The sequence below is a fragment of the Chelmon rostratus genome, chromosome 14, assembly GCF_017976325.1.
Source record: "Chelmon rostratus isolate fCheRos1 chromosome 14, fCheRos1.pri, whole genome shotgun sequence".
Classification (NCBI taxonomy): Eukaryota; Metazoa; Chordata; class Actinopteri; order Chaetodontiformes; family Chaetodontidae; genus Chelmon; species Chelmon rostratus.
Genome location: NC_055671.1, coordinates 13,169,642 through 13,190,199, shown reverse-complemented (window position 1 = coordinate 13,190,199; position 20,558 = coordinate 13,169,642). Strand labels below are relative to the sequence as shown.

The 20,558-nt window shown below is 43.9% G+C and overlaps 1 protein-coding gene across 2 annotated transcripts in view; it reads left to right on the top strand.

The window, feature by feature from the left end:
• LOC121616985 (T-lymphoma invasion and metastasis-inducing protein 1-like) overlaps window positions 1–20,558 on the top strand; it is a 55,059-nt gene that overhangs the window by 16,588 nt on the left and 17,913 nt on the right. Inside the window, exons 3-16 of one of the 2 annotated variants that reach the window (XM_041951924.1) lie at window positions 1,493–2,100; window positions 2,913–3,199; window positions 4,455–4,727; window positions 4,825–5,056; window positions 5,791–5,963; window positions 6,578–6,802; window positions 8,247–8,432; window positions 11,986–12,132; window positions 12,256–12,330; window positions 15,134–15,304; window positions 16,299–16,403; window positions 17,410–17,491; window positions 17,766–17,852; window positions 20,316–20,528. In XM_041951924.1, coding sequence (XP_041807858.1) covers window positions 1,500–2,100; window positions 2,913–3,199; window positions 4,455–4,727; window positions 4,825–5,056; window positions 5,791–5,963; window positions 6,578–6,802; window positions 8,247–8,432; window positions 11,986–12,132; window positions 12,256–12,330; window positions 15,134–15,304; window positions 16,299–16,403; window positions 17,410–17,491; window positions 17,766–17,852; window positions 20,316–20,528 — 2,857 coding nt within the window. In that variant the 5' untranslated portion in view covers window positions 1,493–1,499. Of the gene's footprint in view, window positions 1–1,492; window positions 2,149–2,912; window positions 3,200–4,454; window positions 4,728–4,824; window positions 5,057–5,790; window positions 5,964–6,577; window positions 6,803–8,246; window positions 8,433–11,985; window positions 12,133–12,255; window positions 12,331–15,133; window positions 15,305–16,298; window positions 16,404–17,409; window positions 17,492–17,765; window positions 17,853–20,315; window positions 20,529–20,558 lie in introns of both variants that reach the window. The other variant, XM_041951923.1, reaches the window with a different exon arrangement.

Below are 20,558 nucleotides of genomic sequence, written 5' to 3'. Positions count from 1 at the left end.
TCTGTCAGTCTCTCTCTGCTGTTGGAGCCCACACTGAGAACCTGATGGTGTGGGTTTGATGATGTGTGACTCACAGAGGACCAGCTGATCTGACAGCAGTTGACTCAGCAGCTCCATGAGCTTATATAACAGAGAGCATGAGGTGAAGCAGGATGCCCGGATAACTTTACGATCAACAGAACGCAGTTAAAAACAACAGAAAACCCTCAGGAAGCCTCTGTGTTTATGCCCCTATAAAACTTAAATTAACTCTATTGTCCCTGTGCGACCCTAGTTGAGTGCATTGTTCTAAGTAAATTACCGAACGTCAGAGTCAGTTAAAGTAGCAAAAAACTAGCAAGAGAATTTCCACCTCAGCTGTGAATACCTGATCCCTGATCTCATTCGCCTGACACCTCAACTCTGCAAGGCACTCAGAGAGATCCTGGAAACCTTTGGCGTACAACATTTAATGGGCCATCAAATGTTACTCAGTCATCCAGCACACAGATTGACCTGGTTTTCAACAATAAATGTGAGTGAGTAAACAGGCCGATTTCCATTGGATTGGGCAAGGCCTACAATTTGGAGATCATTTAAAAGCTATGTATATATCTGGCAATAATTACAAAACAAAATCCATATCTATTAACAACTTTAAACAAACCCAGACTTAATCACAGGCATGGCAGCACCCTTGCCCAGTTCAGTGGGGGATTGTGAGTGAAGTCACTATTTATGCATTAATTAAAGTAAAACCAGGAGTGGATTTTAAAGGTGCCAATAATAAGGTGTTTTGGTGCTTTTTTCAATACCTTACTTTGCTGAGCACAACATAAACCTTTTTTTTTCTCTTGACAAAACCAACTAAATTTACATATGATTACAGTAAATATCTGATCAAAGACTCAGACTCTGACCAAGCATCTTGTGCCAACAGACACTAGTGCTCCTGCTATTACTGGAGAGGAACTGAGGTTCGATGCAAATCAGGTTTTGACGTCTTATTTCTTTGAAACGTCTAAACTGAGTACTTTCCGTCACATATAGAAGCTGCTGTGTGTCCCTCTGTTGGTTTGATTTGGTTTAAAAAAAAAAACAAAAAAAACACAAACAGTTGGCAGATACATGTTTTTGTTTGAAATGTGTGCTGATACTTATAAATGTAATACTGATCTCTCCATTTTAAACATAAGAGGGATCTGGCTCACCAACCCTCTCATACAAGTGGTGTCATTGCTTTGGTATGAGGTTGATTAACTTAATAAACATCGATATGGATTATAGCACCCTTGTTCAGTTTGGTATGAGCCCAGGTGATCTCTGTGCCAGTTAATGAATACAGATGTTAGATATAAATCGCAGATGTGGTGCAGACCAGTAAGTTGTTGTAAAACACTTACATCACTACTTTCTAAACTTACAAGAATTAGTCATAGCCGAAATTAACGGGTAATGGGGCCATTTCTAAGAAGTCTGTATGTTTAACAGAAAGCTCTTCCTTATTCCACAGTTGAATCATGGGAAATGTGGAGAGTCAGAATGGTGACAGTGGTTTCTACGGCGATGTGACGGGACATCTCTCCCGTAAGCACACGTCCCGGTCGCTCCGTCTCTCGAACAAGCAGCCAGTCACCCGCCGTTCCCGGCATTCTTCTTCAGTGAAACAGGAACACAGGAACTCTGAAGCCTCAACTCGCTCCTCCAGCACCCCAAGCATCCCACAATCCTTAGCAGAGAACGGACTGGAACCTTTCAACGCAACAGATGCGTTTGAAGACTTTGGCATCAACCCTCACTGGACACAGCGCGTCGCTATGACAATGAGGCCCGAGTCCTATCAAAACGATGATGACCTCTTGGCCACACCAACTCCTGAGACCTCTGAGGCGGACACTGTCGCCCAGGATGGGGGAGAGGACTCCATGGGGGAGGGGGAGGGAGACATCGTCGGTGAGGAGAGGTACCTCCAGCGAATGACCGAGGGTCCGCGGGATGGAGGGAGTTTTAAAAAGAAGCGCTCCAAGTCAGCGGACATGTGGAGAGAAGACAGCCTGGAGTTCTCTCTGTCTGACCTGAGCCAGGAGCATCTGACCAGCACTGAGGAGATGATAGACGGAGGTGAGGAAGAGGAGGAGGAGCAGTTCACACGCCCCAGAGGCAGTGCGGGTGAGGATGGTAAACACACACGCAATTGTGTGTGTAGTCTATTTATTTTAAACCTTAAGAAATGTCCAGTTTTCTCATGCAGTCATTTAGAATTACATATTTCCCATGAATCCATACAGTAGATATTTATTTTCCTGGACTTTTTGGTCATTATATACTTAGGTTGAGAAAGGTGACTGGTGGTTGAAAAAAAAAAAATCATATATGTCTATATCTGTGCGTGTGGGCAGGGGTGTTAGCTTGATTTGATTCACTTTACAGTTGATGAGGGGGAGGGAGGTGGGAAAAATTGCCGGCACTCACAGAGTAAGGAAAAATGATTTGAGAAAATCTACTGATTGAAGGTTAGCTGCCATCCATCGGTTGCAGTAGTTCAGTTCATCACAGGGTTGTTAGCTTAACCGGCGCTGTGCAGGCGCTGCTCCAGGAGTTCAGCATGACAGCAGGCAGTAGCTGGTAACTTAACTGCTGAAGGGGTCTAAGCGCTGCCCCAGGTGGTCTGCTGGCTCGGAATAATGGATGGGCTTCCTGCACACACACACCTGGGCGTTAACTGGGCGTTAATCAAATGTATGATTAACGCCCAGTCACCAAAATCATACAGATTCACAGAAGGACACAGACACGTGGAAAAGGTTAATTTACACATCAGATGTGGCAAAGTAAGACAGTAATCAGAATACACTGACCTCTCTCTCTCACACACACACGCACACACACAAATACACACACTGCCGTGCAATAACCACCTGTGTATGTTCCAGGCTCAGCTGAAAGGGCATCGTCTCTGGACCATCTGTGCAGCCAGCAGAGTCCTGGCCTCAGGGGGCAGAGGAGCCGCTACGCTAAGAACCGGAGAGAGGCAGAGTGCGATGGAGATGGAGAAGGGGAGGAGGGGTTGATGTCTCCAACCGAGGAGGATGGTGGCGGGTACGGAGCATTCACGCTCCCCTGCCGACGCTCCCACTGCCTGTCTGAGGGCTTGGCAGGGCTTGGCATCCCAGCTGCACCGTGCCCAGCTTTCCAAGGACGCCGAGCACAAACTACACAGGTTAGATCACAATTTATGAATACATGAATAAATATATTAAGTAGATAAAAAAGTAATGAGTTTAAAAGTCTTCTTTTTCTGCTCTTCTCTGGTATTCTGTCTCTACTTTCTGACATACAGACCCCTAAACATAGAATGATAGAGGACTTTGTTTACCGGTAGTATCCAGGAAGTCCAGGGGGCCCACAGACATGACAGTCACTGCGGGATTTAACATTTTGTTGACAACCAGAGACATTTCCTGTGTGTGCTCATGCACGTTATATGTACGCGCCCCCAAGTGTGTGTGTATATGTGTGTAATGAGGAAAGGGATTACAAGGAGTCAGATGGAAAGTCGCTGTGACGCTGCTTGTCCAACACTGGCCTGGTTTCTTCATCCCCCCTACAGAAATGAAAGCATTAAAGCATAATATCTTTCATGCCCCATTCACTAACTACACACACACACACACACACACACACACACAGACACACACACACACTGTCCTAACATGCATAAATATACACATGAAGACACTTTGAACATAATTTAGAAGTTTTTCTTATGATCTTACAAAAGCAGATTCACTGAGAGGATAAAAGAGGAAGAAAAGTCACTGTCATGTATCACAAAGAAGCCATTTAATAAGAGATTCAATGGACAAAAACAAAGGAGTACATCAGTGTAATAAAGAACGTTCATGTGCTTCCTGTAATTTTCATGTGTCACTGATGAAAAAAAGTTGCCAAATAAGAAGGAAGCACTAGAAAAAACGAACCAGGCTTTTCTTTCAACTCATTCCCAGAACCCCCAAGCACCCTTGGATAGCAGAGCACCCTAAGTGCTTATTATAAATTCATCTAGCCAGGCTGTGGGGGTTGTTAGACCGGATATAAATAGACCGACAACACAGCAAAACAAAGAGAAAAAGAACAGAGGGAAACTCGGTTTGGTGAGAGAAACGTGTGAAAGCACAGAGAACCTCTCGCTCGAAGTGAAAAGCTTTCTTTTAGCAGATGTACATGGGCGCAAACACACATTCTGGATCACTAAGGCACCCAGCCATACATACACACACTCAGATGCAAACCCAGAAACCTCTTGTGTATCTTAAGCTGTTTTAAGAGAAAGACCATTCAGGTCAGTCAGATTATGTGTGTGTGTGTGTGTGTGTGTGTATGCGCATATTTTGGCTATCCAAATACATCAGTTCATGAAGAGACATTAATAATCTGTCAGTAAATCAGTTCTGTTCTGTTTTTCTACCTGACAGGACATCTCGGGTGTTTTGGGCGAGGGAAGTGAATATGGTGACAGCGGCATCGATGGCGTCACCACAGAGATAGACGGAGATGGAGAGTTGGTGTCACGGCGATGTAAGGCCATGTCGGCCTCTTTCTCGGTATACTCGGCCACTGAGAGCAGCGTTTTCAACGGGAGCGACAGCGGGAGCAGCAGCGCAGGAGGAGGAGAAGGAAGAGGCGGCGAGGGAGGCAGGGGAGGAGTGTATGAGAATTTCAGGAAGGAGCTGGACAATCAAGCCTGGGTTAGTTACTTTGTGCTTGCGTTATTCTTTTTTAAAATAAAGCTATTGAAGATAGACGTTTGTTGTCATTCAAATCATCCCACCACTCTCTCATCAGACACATCAGGGTCGGGACTGCACGGAGGAGGCTGGCTCCGCCGTGAGCGACGAGCAGAGCAGCGGCACACTCAGCAGTGCATATCCGTCGGACGCTCTGATTGGCTGCGCACAAGGCACGGTCAGGAAAGCAGGAGCGCTGGCTGTGAAGAACTTCTTGGTTCACAAGAAAAACAAGAAGGTGGAACCTGCAACACGGCGCAAATGGAAACACTACTGGGTCTCTCTGAAAGGTGTTGCATACACTTTTTATGTTAAAGATAGTTTGGAAAACAATTACAAGGGTGGAGGTGGAGAGCAGGAAGCAAAATGACCAAAACCTTTATTTTGAACACAATGGTGCAGCCATAATGTCACAGTCAGATAAACATCTCAACCTGACCCCAACACATTTAATCTCTCACTCTCTCTCCGTCCTGTTAGACTGTAATCTCATCAGTTTTAACACAGTCCATGCCCTTGGTTGTCACCTCTACGGCCCCCTCTCACCCTCTTCTGTGTGGCCCCTCGTTCCTTCTCCTTTGGCCTCATCACAATTTAATTTTACGGCAGCGTCCGTGTCTAATCCAATCTGGTCCTTGTGAAATGCACAAGATACAGATACAGCATCTGCAGCTGCCAGTCCTGCCTGCCTCATATCCACCTCTTTAAAAATAAATGCATCAGACAGTCTCATAGTGTTCCTCCAGACCTTGTGTGATACAGAAACACTAATAGTAATCAATGTAGACCCTTAAAAGCAATTGGAGATAAAATATAATGTTGATATATATAATACACTCTGTTTTTGTTTGATTTTTCACACATTTTAAATTTGTATATTGTTGCAATGTGGTGCTGAAAAGCCTTGTTTTCCTCATTAGTTTCAACAAAAAAAGGGTAAATACTTTACTTAATGTGACATAAGTAACAAAATTACTTTTTCTGTCTTTCTTTTTTCTCGCCCCCTTCTTCTGCATCCTTCAAGGCTGCACTCTCTTCCTGTACGAGTCTGATTGTCGTTCCGGGATCGACCACAACAGCATTCCTAAACACGCGCTGTGGGTGGAGAACAGCATTGTCCAGGCCGTACCCGAACACCCCAAGAAAGACTTTGTGTTCTGCCTCAGCAACTCAGTGGGAGACGCTTTCCTCTTCCAGGTGAGAGGGCCACTGGTGTTTAAAACACCCATGGGACTTAGAAAACAAAGGGATGTATAGGGAGGGGGAGCAGTGTGAAACAACAGTTTTATTTATAGTTCAAGACATAATGACAGGACAGTTTTTCAACCATTTCATTGTTCTTTGGACCCACATTGAGTCAACAGATCGCCAAAAGAGGGAGAGATGGCTGGGAATAACATACATAATTTCCAGCATTTGTGTGTGTGTGTGTGTGTATGTGTGTGTGTGGCACACAAGTACATGACATTTAGCCATGTGTGGGAGATAAGCCAGTCCTGTGTCGGAGTGTTTGTTTTATGTCTGACATGTTTAAAGGCCACACTGTCACAATGACAGTGATCCACCACAGTGACCATTGTGTAATATTAAAATGTGTCTATTTATATTCATGGCGGCTGTCCACTGTGACATTCAATCAAAGAATGGCAAGATAAGTAATAAAATGATGATGAGATTATAGTTACCATCCTCCCACAGAAGCTAACAATGGGCCTTCTTTTCTTTGCTATATTACCTGTTTTCTTAAATTCTTGAAATTATTCTTTCAAGACATCACTATTTAATTCTGGTTTTGTCTCCTGTCCTGTCAGACTTCAGGCCAGACAGAACTGGAGAACTGGATCACGGCGATCCACTCCGCGTGCGCCGCCGCTCTGGCTCGGCAGCACCACAGGGAGGATACGGTGCGACTTCTGCGAACCGAGATCCGCAAGCTGGAGCAGAAGATCGACATGGACGAGAAGATGAAAAAGATGGGAGACATGCAGCTGTCCACCGTCACTGATGCCAAGAAGAGGAAGACCATACTGGAGCAGGTATGGAGCAGAGAGCAGTGGGGGCTTCCTCATTGATACCCCATAGACACAAGAGGCGTATTAGAAAGCCTTTTCATATCATTATACTTCAGATTAGTCATACTTTATATCCATGTGATGCTAATATGAACCAGGTTTGTGATCTCATGTGTCGAGCACCCTGCTGAGTCTCCATTTGAGTGGAGTGAAAACACCTAAGGGCCTTTACAGATGCACATCTCTGTAACTTTGAACTGCACTGGTGCTCTCGCACTAAATCATCTTTACTGCATGGCGTCATCCAGACAAAACGCTCTCAAGGAGCACTCATTTCTAAACACGTCCAAGTGCGGCAGGATGCAGAATATTCGCAGCACATGTCGAGACGCATGCGATGCACACATTAGCACGCAGGTGAGCCTGAAGTCTCTTGCACATTCTCCCATATTTAATAGCTGTTTTGAAACAAGTCACAGCTGGAATTTCAAAGGTCTTCTAGCATCGGCGGAACATAGCACCTACCTTTATTCTTACTCGATGCATGTCTGGAGCTGCTGCCGAATGTTAAAGCAGCGTCGCATGTAAACATTGCAAGCAGGTTTAAGAATGTGCGCACTTGTGTGAGCAAGCCCCCATGTCTTTGTATGTGTGTGTGTGTGTATGGCATTTGGTTGATAGTCAATAAAAGTGAACAATATTATGTTAAAAAAAAAAAGCACCAGGAGGTGGTTAAGCACAATCATGCTGAACACTTCCCATTTCTGAGAAAACACAGGGGTTTGATTGCCTTCTATAAAGGCAGATTAACTTGAATTGTGAGATCAAAGGAGTGAAAGAGCCTAACTTGAGTGGTTGATTATATCATTATCTGACTTCTTTTAAGATCAGTATCTGGAACCACATTAATCTACTAAATGAGTTTGCATAAAGAGTCGGCCCTGGGATTAATGTTGAACTAAAGACTCAAAGGAGAAAGCAGTTGTATTCTTTTTGTATTAAGTACTGGAACAAATAGGTGAAGGCAGGGACCAGCACAAATTAAGTCTAGTGTGTGTGTGTGTGTGTGTGTGTGTGTGTGTGTGTGTGTGTGTGTGTGTGTGTGTGTGTGTGTGTGTGTGTGTGTGTGTGTGTGTGTGTGTGTGTGTGTCCCTGTGTTCCACCTCCCACGGCCCACCCTGTGATACATTGCACATAGCACAGCAGGTCGGTGACTGGTGGGGGTTGTGTTGGTGAGTAATACCTCTCCACAGGGGCTTCAGCACTCCCACATCTCACTCCTCCTGAAACCAGCAAATAACCAGCTAACAAAGAGTGATCTTTTATGCATATTTCATCTTTTTTCTTTTTCTTTATCACTGTTTCATCAGTATCCAAATCTGGAACCATTCCACGGATAAATCTGGATCTAATCTGCAAAGTTCGCTTATGTTGCATAATCACAAATCCGGCCCTTTCCCTCCGTTAGATCTTCCTGTGGGAGCAGAACTTGGAGCGGTTTCACATGGATCTGTTCCGCTGTCGGTGCTACCTGGCCAGCCTGCAGGGCGGCGAACCCCCCAACCCCAAACGCCTGCTGGGCTTCGCTTCACGTCCCACCAAGCTGGCCATGGGACGACTGGGCATCTTCTCTGTCTCTTCCTTCCATGCACTGGTATGATTGAAAATGCCCGTGCGCCCCCACACGTTTTTAGTGCTCGTGACTGTTCATTCCAACTGTCTCCATAACTTCCCGTAATTTTACTCCACTTAATCCAAAACGCAAATTCTGCCCCACGTGTCTCTACATGTTCAAGTCATTGCGTGACTGGTTCCCAATTGCTGACCCTCAATACCAGCCCAGCTTGTAGAGTGGGTGTGTTTATCTGGCTGTTAGAGTGAGCGTCTTACCACATACTGTACACCCACTAACTGCAAGAGTTCCTACTTGCCTGACAATCTGTGTGCAGACTAATAGGCATTGCATGTAGCCTGAGGTTAAAACACACTACAACTTACCAGTGGTTACTTGGGAGTAAGAGGAAGACGACATAACGAACATCCCTGTTCGCTTTGCACACGAGCTGCTATGTAAACGTTTTTAGAAATCCTGTACAGGCTGAGTAAGTTTAGTTTTTTATGACAGGCCAGAGTCTGCCAGGGTACAGTATATTGATTTGATTCCAAGTGGAGCAGATTCTCAGCTTAAATCGACCCAAGTCCACGCCTTAAAAATCTAACCCCGCAGTCTGAAGCAGCTGGCTACCTGGGCAGAAACACAGCTTTAGGTTACAGAAATATTTCTAAATCTAGTGAAGGATGGATAGCGTAGACTGTGATGGTCAGGAGGATGTAAACACTGCGGTGCATCTGTAGGAAAGCAGCAATGTTGTGATGGTGAAGAACAAACAACATTAGCACACATGCTAACAGGAAGCATTAAACAGTGCTAACAAATGCTAATAGCATAGCTTGTGATCTTGCTTGACCTAGAAGGTAAGCTGCTAGTTAGTGAGTCACCAGTGTTACAATATGATATACAGATTAACCTAGACTAGTGTCTTAATAGCACACTTAAGTAATAATAAAGACATTAATTTGAATCCTAACGAGTACTGACCCACGTCCAATGTGCCAATATGAGCAGCTGCATTCCACCGCAGCAGTAACAGCCACTGATTCACCATTAATGTTGCAAGTGCTAACATTTAGCCAGCACACATTATTCTAATGCAGCTGATTCCAGCTGAACGTATTTACGCTGCTAATATAAGCACAGAAATATGCATCACATAGTTCTCCTTCGATGTTTCTGAACGCACACTTGTAAGGATGGCTAATTGGCATCGATTGTTTCCATGGGTTATTCTTGAAGACATCTTGAAGTTTTCATTAGAAACACTGCAGCTGTGACATAATTGGTTTCTGTTGAGCCTCTGCCTCACTGCTGCATTCCTTTAGTTGTAGATTTGGCCCTGACCGTGTGGTACTAAATTAATTTCATTTGCTCTGTGGGAAATCAGGTTGACTCTCAGAAATGCTGTTCTCAGGCTGTGGCTCCCGACAGACTACATAAAGTTGAAAATCAATGATGTGACCATTTAACATTTAATATTAATTCCAACCTTTAACGCGAATCTATCTAAACTAGCCTTCTAAGAAAATGCGAACCCAACATAACTGTCCTCAATTTAGAGAATTTTTCTCCTTTCATGTCTCCTTGTATGAACACCGATTTACATGAAGACAAATTGCATTTACATACCTACACACATTGTCTTCGCTTCTTACATTCAGATCATTCTCTTCACAAACTCTCCTAACTTTTTTAGCTTGTGGCTAAAAGCCAATTCATTAGCTCAGCGCTCTGCACCGTGCTCTCGTCACCTTGAGCACTTCAAGAATGTGCAGAATGAATCGCCACCATAGACGGAATAATATATATGTATGCTGATGTGTATCATGCAGCTGTACGCCAAATTTCATCCAGGAAACACAAAGCAGAGCGGAGAGAAAGAGGTCTGTAGACTAGGTTCATACGAGTAGGCCATCACACACACACACACACACACACACACACACACACACACACACACACAGCATCAGAGGTTGATGGTGTTTTTTTGTGATTGGTGGATCAATATGAACTCTGTTAGTAAGCTGCCATCCCTGAGGCGCTTTCCCACAAACAGGCTTAACACTCTCTGCTCTGTTGACCCCCCCCCCCTCCCTTTTTGACTGCCTACACCCTCACTTCCTTTGTCTCGCTCTGTGCTTCCTACTCTATCTCCCTCAGTCTCTCCTTCTCCTTATCTGCCTTATTTTCTTTCTTCCCTTACTGTCTTTCTTCACCCTTTCCTCCATCTCTGTGTTTTCTTTTCTTCTTTCCCTCTTTTTATCGTCACACCCCTTTTTCTCCCAGATGTAAAGTGTGTCATTGTGTTAGTAAAATACTGCCATAACTGGGCACATTTCTGAGAACAGTCAAATATTTGCCACACATAAAGTTACTATATAAATGAACTAAATGAAACATATAGAATAAAGATTAGAGCTTGGTCATTAATTAATGAAATACATTAACATGAACTGATTAATATTGCTTATAGTAAAAGATAACCACCCTCTCTTTGCTGTTATTCCTCTGCAACAAAAGGAACACCTCTGACTCTTTTCTTTTTGTTTCAACAGCAATTATTTTTATTCACCAAGCTTGCTATTATCCATGGCCAAAAGACACGTCATAACAAAACAGGCTGTTAAAAGGCCTCTTGCACACATCTTACATAAGAAGAGTCCTAAAGACAGTTTGACCTATTATGTTTGACGTGTGTGTGTCTCATGAGCGGTGACTGGTGAGGAGTCCAATAAGCACACGCCCACACAGTACAGTATATGCTACAGCGTGTGTACATGGGCATCAAAGTATCCATCCGTGCACCATACAGTGAGTCAGAGCTGCTCATAGCCCAGTAGTTCCATGTGAATTAACCCAGAAATGCCAAGAGTGGTTTCTCTACGAATGTGTAGTAGGTCAGTGGAGGAAATGGGAGGTTGAAAGTGTTCAGTACGTGCTAGTCGTATATACCATGCAGAGTTTTTATGTGTTGGTTCGGTTTTCATGCCTGCGTGGGCATTTATATGTATGGCTCATTTCTAAGTGACTCATAGGGCAAACACAGACAGGTGCTGCTGTCAGTGTACGGTATGTATATGTAATCTCCTTATCTTTTCTTCGTCCTTTCATTTGAACAGCAGCTCAACAATTTAATAAAAACAAAGCATAAGAATGAGATTAGTGTAAAATATCCAAGGTAAGAAGATAGCTTTTCAATATAATTGATATATTATGTAAAATGTTTTTCTGTGTGAGAGACAGTGAATCTGAATTCTTTTTGTGTGCTCGAGAAGTTACATATGCTAAATGCTACTCTCACAAAACTTTTATGTTTTAATGGCTCTCAAATGCTTAATAGATACTGGATGTGGCGAGCTGTGTAGCCAGTGCCGTGCTGGACTCTGCACCCTTTTGTAGATAGCAGGTTGTTAAAGATTAGTGTGTTGTAAGTGGATAAGGATTTATTGTAACTTCCAAAAGACAATGAATAATTTCTGATCAGCTACTGTAAACAATAAGTATTTGGATAGAAAGTCATACAATTTTGTAGTTAGGCTTCAAATAGCCTTTTCCACTAGATTCAGGTTTTCTGTAATTATCGCTCTGGCAGGTGTCAGCCCGCACAGAAAGCAGCATCAGGAAGCGGAACCAGGCCATGCCTCGCACCTTCAGTAAACGCCGCAGCCGTTTCTCCTCTCTCTGGGGCCTGGACACCACCTCGAAGAGGAAGACCACGGGGCATCCTTCAATCAACCAGGTTTCCATAGCAACACGCCCGTGACTGCAAGCGTTTGATTGTGTGCCTTCTAGTTGTAGATGCCATAACCGAGATATGTTTGGGTGCATTTGTAATGTACTGCCGTTCTCTGTCTGGCTGCAGGTGTTCGTTGATGGGATGGCGCCGGCGAGAAAGCCATTGGAGCGGATGTCTGAAGACTCCGCCAGTGAGAAATCTGTAAGAGCTCGGAAATCTTTACTAGAAAAACAGCACCAACACAATATCAATATCCCTTTATATTAAGGATGGATAATAGATATTGTGTCCTCCTTGACGTTTTTTAGAGGTGTTATTTGACATCCGCCCTCCTTTAATGTCGACCAAGATGAAATAAACAAATCTCACGTTTGCTGTTGATAGGTCCTGCAGCCAAGGCAAGATGACAAAGTCTCGAGAGATACTGTGAATACTTATCTCTAGAATAATAACGTTCCTAAGGCTAAATTCCTCCTCCTTTTCTTAGTTTGGTATTCACTGCAGAGAACTAGAGATGATGTAGCTGTAGGCTAATTCCTTGTCATTGTTTGCCTTTCTCAAAAGCCAACATGAAAATCACTGGGGCATCTGATGAACATTTGTACTTGTATAATGGGTTACGGGCTTCTTCAGACCCTGAGGCCAGCAGCGTCGCTGGATTTTCCACCTCCTTTCACTTAACTGAGATCCTTTTGGTGCTCTGGCTCTTCATTTGGGGAGTTATCTGAGGGAAGCACAAAATCCCGGCACCCTTCTGCATCAGCGAGCATTTCTTTGAGGTCATTTTCGAGCTCCTGCTTTGATGTTTTCAGACATCCACTTCTCTCCTGTCTGAAGAGTGAAAGGAGACAGGAGAAATTTGCAGACTAGAAAACGTTAAAAGCGGCTGAATCTCCTCTTACCTCTATGTTATCAGATGTTTATTTGTGATAGATAAACAACGTTTTTCCATCTGCTGCAGCTGTTACTCCTTCTGCACCAGTCAACAAATTGTTTGTTTCACCAGACTTTGGCTCTATTGCTGCTTTCTCATTGTTCTCACTACTGGTGGGGAACAGTGCCATTATTCTTATTCTCTACCTTTTTAGCACATCAAATACTCTTTTCAGATCAGTGTTGACAGATTCCCATTTCTTCTTTTCAATTGCTCAAGGCAATTCCAACTCTATCAACATCACCGGCTATCGACTGGAGGGATATTTCTGCCTGCTATTCCCACTGAGACACATTTGATCTGATATGTTCAGATCATTAGCTTTCTGATGTTTCAACAAATTATGCAGGCATTTGCTACCAAAGGACTTGGCAGTTTCACACCATCTGTGCTCTTGGGTATCTGTGGTATTGACCGCAATTTACAGAGCGTTGCTTATAATGGACAATATCCTCAGAAAGAAAAAAAGATTATCCAAGGCAGCCATTTCCAGTAGTGCATTTTCACAGCCTGGTAAATGATGAATTTATATGAACTGTAAGGGAAAATGTCCAATTACCCATGGGTTGTGCAAGGACGAGCATGCCAGCTCCATATTTTATGAGGCCTCTATCTGAACTCAGTAGCTAGAAGAAAACTCTGCAGCACTAACCCACTCTGACTGCGGAGGCCCCCAGTGGCACCATGGGAGATCCATTTTCCTCCACCCACACCCAGCTCCAGATTAAAGGGTATGGGATGACAGTGAAGACATGCATGGGATGTAGTGCTCTTCGATTGGTTGTAAGACAGAGCTAGAAATGCTGCATCAGTCGAAATCAGCATCTCCAGCAAGATTTATTCCAAATGTTCAAATCTGATGGACTTGTCCCAGCTTTAATTCTCTGTTTGTTTGGGGGAATCCCGCTGATGGCAATAAAAGGGGATGGGAGAGGGAAAGAGAGTTTAGTGCACTGCCCAGGACCCCCGCCCCCCAGCATAGGCATCCTAGATGGGCCAGGAGGGGAGCCAGATGGTGCCGAGCAGGGCTGGGGAGTTCAGGGAGTTGGGGGGAGGTACTAGTTATGGGCCCCCCGGTCTGTTCTCTGTCTGAGAAAATGTGTGTGTGTGTGTGTCTGTGCGTTTTTTTCTTTATAACTCAGTGTGTATGTATTTTGCTTGTGCTTGTGAACATGTGTGTTTGTTTGTGCATACAAAAATGTGCTTTTGCATTTAGTTTGCTCTCCCTGTCTCCTTCTCACACACACACACACACACACACACACACACAGACAGTTCATTTAAACAGGGACCACCGGCCCAGACTGTTAACAGTCAGCAGATTGTATGGGGTGAATAAAAGATGGGGAGGAGGGAGATGATGGAGTGATGTACAGATAGAAGAGAAGGGGCACCAGAAGGAGAGGCAATGATTAGTGGGGGTGGGAGGCAGGGGGCGAGTGAGGAATGAAAGAATAAACGAGTTTGTGGATGCAGTTACCTGAAAGGAGGAGATAAGATATCAGTGACAGACAGCGTGAGGCCAAGTAGAAGAGGCGAGCCGGACACAATCCGAGCAGAGAGGCTGACACGGCTGCCAGATTGTCAGAGGTCAGACTGATGGGCTTAAAGGTTACAGACTACGGTTTGGACAGAGTGCACACACACCCACGGAGGTGTAAACCCACACAGATATGTAACACATACCCACGCAGGGAGACAATCGTATCAAGAGGCTCTCATCAACACAAATGAAATAGATTTTGTAATCTGATCTCTTGCTGCTTTCAGGCCACTGCCAGTTTCTATCATATTAGTTTAATCAATTTAAGCAAACCTTTTGTGAACAAGAAGGGGAATAGTGAAGAATTAGGAGGATTACCACTCGATTTTAGATATTTTAATTGTGGATAATAGAATATGGTTGTGCATTGTCTGGTTCTTATTCTTCTCTTAGCAGAATCTCAACTAGAACTGAAAGGTTTTCTTGATAACATTAAATTTATTATGGGGTGCGTTCTGTTTTTATTGAGCACAAAGGCTACTGAGACATGCATAAACTGTGTGTGTGTTGGTGTGTTGTATTTTCAGAAGGAGAGAGAGGGCTCAGTGAAAAATCTTCCTCAGCAAAACGTGGACAGCGACATTTGGGTTCCTGATTACCTGACTCCCTCCTGGGTTTGTCTGCCGAACAATCAGCCTGTCCTGGTCATCATACAGCCTGGGGAGACAGCCCTTGAAGTGCTAAGCACCACCTGCAAGGTGGGCCACGATGATAGCAGTGCAAACGTTACATTGCCGGAGATTATTCATTTGCTTCTGTAAGACTGAAGTGCATGCAGTATAATGCATTGTCTATAAGTTATAATTTCAGACCAAACTCATGCACTTTTTCAACACTTTGTCCAGACTGTTAGTCTACTCACATACATATAGACACACAGAAATGCACCAGCAGAACAGGTAAAAGTCAACAGCTGTTAAGCATGCAAACAATTAATTTTTACAGGTTTGTCATACACAATCAATCTTGAGGAACGAGCCTCATAAAACTGCGCACAGCTCTGTGGAGAGGAGTTTAGAATACCATAAGTGGTTACATAAAGGTAATAAAATCTTACCATTTTATAGCGTGTCAACAGCTTAAGACAGGCAAACATGTAAAAGTCATCTTTGTGGGGCACCAGTAGCTCACTTGGTAGAGCGTGCCCTGACCCGTCTCACGCAGCTTGTCAAACTTCTCTCCACTTCATATCCTCCTCTTCATAATTGGTCTCAGCTAGAGATGCACTAGAATAATGAGGCCTAATGATACAAGTTAAGAGTCTGTTGAAACACATGCATAAAGCCGATCAACGTGTGTGTGGGCATTTGTGTGCATACATGCCATAAACATGTCACAAGGAACTGGAGCGTCTAATTCATGGCCCCTGTGTGCTACATGGATGCATATATATATGTTGATTACATACATGATTGGATACATGTATGTCTGTGTCCTTTTTGTCACGAAGCGTCATGAGCTGTAGAGTGTGGTAATGGTAAAAGGAATGATGTGAGGTTTAAGGAGTTTAAAATATTATCCAGGTGTTTCATTAGAAGATGGGCTTGGCTTCAAATCGCAGGGACAATAAACCACAAGCAATCAGAGTAATTATGTCTTACTTTGGAAAAGAGAATGACGGAATGTCTGTTTTAGTTTCTGCCACTTACCATGTCTTTTCCTTCATTGCCCTCCTGTCTCTTTTGCCTCCAGACCCATAAGATAGACCCCTCCAGCCACTACCTGCGTTTGAAGGTTTGGATGGACAGCCAAATACTCTTTTATGTTCCCAAACTCGAGGAGGACATCTCTGATCTGGTGAGGAAACATACACTTAAACATTGTGATAATAACTTGTGACTTAATAGGGTGAATGTCCCAATTTTGGAGTCCAAATTGTCACATAATGAGCCATGAAACGACAATATTTCATCGTCAAGTAATGAGAGATATGGAGTACGGTAATTTCACTGTGTTTGTTGTTTGAACTTTTCTCTTTTTTTGGCATTCTTGTTGTATTACAGGCTCATCTGAGGATTTCAGGGTCTTCACCTTATTATGAATTAATTTTGTTGCATTTCAGGCAGCTCTGGATGCAGGCTTGTGCATGTTTTATGACTTGGTTGCAGATTTGATTTGCAATGCATACAAAAATTCCCAGGATACAAAAGAAGCACAATCACATATGCTCTAAATTATGCAAAACAGAACTCTGAGTGTGTTATGTGCACTATGAACTGTACCCATTTGCGCGTTTGTGTGTCTCTGTTTTGATTTTTCCTCATTATTTGTATAAACAATCACTCGGATTGGAAAAGACCTCACATCCACATTATTCAGCCGCCATAAACCCCAAAAGGAATTCTCTTTGTGACGGTGCTTTGTAGGTGATACCCTGAACTCTGTCTCAAAGCAAAGTCATTGTATAACTCACTCTTTTCCTGAAGAGGTCTTTTATCTTCCTGCTTTGATCAGTGACTCATTCCACCCTCTTTCATCCTTCGTCTATGATATTACATTATTATTTCTCCACAGTGAAGCACATTACACACTGCGGACTTCTGTTCCTGTCTGTTGCTTCATACACACAGCTGTGTCTATGCTCTCGCCCGATGTGAGGTCAAACCGTTGTCTGAGCACCCACTCACTTCTTAGACTTGACCCGGATTTTGACCCTCACATGCTCTGTTAAGAAGTCTGAATAATACATGAGCCTATCCATTCTTTATTGAGAGTGATAACATGACCTTGACCTTCTCCATCCAACAGCATCGCCATCCTTCCATTTTTTTGCCAATTAAATGTAATTTCCTTGTGTTTGCAGCTCTACAAAGAGATTGAGGTTTGCCCGAAAGCTACCAAGGTGATCCGGTTTGACAAAGCCGAGTCCTGCACCATTGGATATGGTATGCTCGTTCCTGACCGTACCCCTTTTTGAACCAGATAGACTCAGTTTCTGTCATAATAAATCACACTGATTTCATAGTAGACTTCATTGAGTCATGCTTTGTTAATGACTAAAGGGGGATGACCCAGCGTGTGTGCTTTTTGCCTTAAGTGGATCTAATCGCTTGGTAGTTATACTGCAGCAGTGCACACTGTCACATTGAGATATATCAAAGAGGACTAAAAGAATTAATGTCTGAATCTCTCTCTGTGTCGAATTCTGTTCGTGTGTAGGTTTTTCTGTGGCAGTTATAGATGAGGATGGGACGCAGCAGCTCCATATTACTGAAGTGAAAGAAGAGGGACTGGCCTCAGCTAAAGGTACATATTTCTGTTTATGAAAAAACAAACATGACCTGTGTACATTCACGTACGTGTACTTTCAGTGTCATGGGAGTTCATATTCGCACCAGGAGGACAAAGCAAACAAACAAGCCAAAATTCCTGGACTGTTACCAAAGCTGAAACTGCATGAAGAAACAACAGGTGTTATGTAAAGGGTTTGTAAAAGCTGGGTACATATTTCTGTCTTGAGTTGACGTTGCACTCTCAACACCCAAACACCTGACCTGAGAAATACCTGATCCCACATGACATCTTATCAGTGCAGCTTTGTGTGACTTGCGTTGCATCAGCTGCTGAGCCAGCATAGCTAAAGCTCTTTTGTTTGAGAGAGAAGCCTGGTGGCTTAGGACAGAGTAGAGAAGACACCTTGCCTTGAAAGGCGTTGGCTCAGAGAAAGATGGAAAGAGGGGAAAAGCTGCACACACGTTACTCTACACATTCTTTTTATTTTAGGCCCACCTTGCCCTTTTTAGTCCCGAGAGAGGTCGGCCTCTCAACGTCAGTTTGTCAACATGATGTGAACCAGAAGCTACGAAACAGAAAAGCAGAGTGAAAAGTGGAACAACATCTGGGTGCCTGTATCAATACGTCTAAAAAGATTTGAATCACCTGTACACTATACTTCTCAGTCTGATGATGACAGGCTTTTATTCTGAAAAAGGGATTGTGTGCCAAAACTTGATCCATGAGATAAGAAATAAAAAGATTCCATGCTTCCATTGCAGCTATGGAATTTTTTCTCCTTTCTGAGAGCAAAGAAAAACAGCGTTCCTTTGTCCGCATCTGACCGCTGTTTGAAAAGCCGGGTGTCGAGATCAACCCCCATTCGCGCGCTCCTATCTTTTAACCGAGCCAGAGAGGCCTAATGGCTTTGTGGAACACGCGGCTGTCGGCAGATACAGCACTAATGTACAGAAAATAACATGCCCCACTATTGTGCCCCAGGGTCAGACCAAGGTTACTCAAGTGTGAGATTGTGTCCTCCAGTGCATTAGCAATCTAAAAGCTGCTAGCTTAGCAGGCTGGCAGCAGCCAGAGGATACAGCGGTACTCACTCCCTACCTCTACATGCGAGGAGAGATAGAAAAAGCTTGCGACATCCAGACAACACAATGCATCTTTTTGCAATATTACATTATCGTTTGCTGAATCACAGAATTAAATACCTCAGGCGCGCCATACGTTGGAATGAGCCTGTGTGTGCGTGCATGTGTTTGTCTGAGAGTGAGGAGAATGAATGGGGAGTGAAAGAGATCGCGCTTCGGTTTCTGCAGGGTAAACGCAGAAACCAGGCCAGCGCTGGACAAGGAGCCCCAAAGGGTCTTTTCCCTTCCATCTCTTTTTCTCTCTCTCACTGTAATGCCTGCCCCCCCCCCCCCCCTCCATACAGAAGCACACACAAAGACACATGCAAGCAGCACACAACCAAGCACACACAGCAGTATATGGCCAGAGGGGTTATCTCTCTCTGTCCAATAAAGATTCTGCTACAGCTGACATTTCACATCCCAGACAACTAGGTCATAACTTGGGGCTAAATGTGTGCTTTGTGTGTCTATATATGTAACTGTGTGTGTGTGTGTGTGCGTGCCTGCGTGCATCTCTAGCATTATCAGAGCCATATCACAGAATGTCTGCTGTTTCTATTACGGTAGACGATATAAAATGAGACTGAAGAAAGGACAACAAGCTAACATGTGCTCATGTGTGACTGTGTTAACAGGACCGAAACCCTTTGTCTTACTTAATTCTGCAGGTGAGGCTGCTGTCAGAGCTCCTGAACAGCTGTCACAACCAATCAGGTTTATTGGGCGGGGTTGTCTGCTAATCGGTCCGCTGATTGAGTGCTAATTCGCAATTAGTGGAGGCGGGCACAGGTGGTCGAGGGAAGGGGACAGGCAAAAAAAAAAAAAAAAAAGCAAACTGAAGCTGTGTTCCTGTGAACTCTATGGTTTCTTTCTCCTATATGCTACCACACAGACTGGATACGTGATGACAGGACAGGAATAGACAGGCATTGCACCCTACTTCTTAAACCCATCCAGTCTTGTTAGATCAGGATTTGCCTCAAGCAAACAAGCGTAGAAGGATGCATTTTTAATGTATGGGAACACATTAGAGTCCCAACATGTCTGATTAGCCAGGAAGCTGCTGCTGAGGGCTATGGCAGTAAAGTTTTGTTATTGTACATCGTTTGTATACATTAGTAGGCTTGAGTTGATGGCCCACAGGAAAGTTACTGTGTTGGAGGGTGCTTTGTTGTTTGCTCACAGCCTGACGGATAATCTTTTCACTTACTCTGTGTTGCTTTTATTACTGTGTCAGTCTTTTTTTTGCAACATATTTCTCTCCAAGACTTTAAAGAACACAACTGCTGTTTTTTGGCATTTAATGAGACACCTGTATAAGCTGAATTTTACATTTCTCATTCTCCGCTAGGTTTGAAAGCAGGGGATGAGATTCTGTTGCTGAATGGTAAACCTGCATCTGCACTCCAAATGGATGATATGCGGGCTGCGTTTGTAAACCAAGCGTTGACCTTGAGCGTCAGCACCCTGCCTCAGCTGGACCCTCGGGTTCTATGCTCCCTTCCACCCCGGCGGTCAGACGGGGATCAGGACCTGGCCAAAGACATCTTCTCTCAGAGCCAAGGTGAAGCTTCCTGTTCTTCAGAAACAGTTG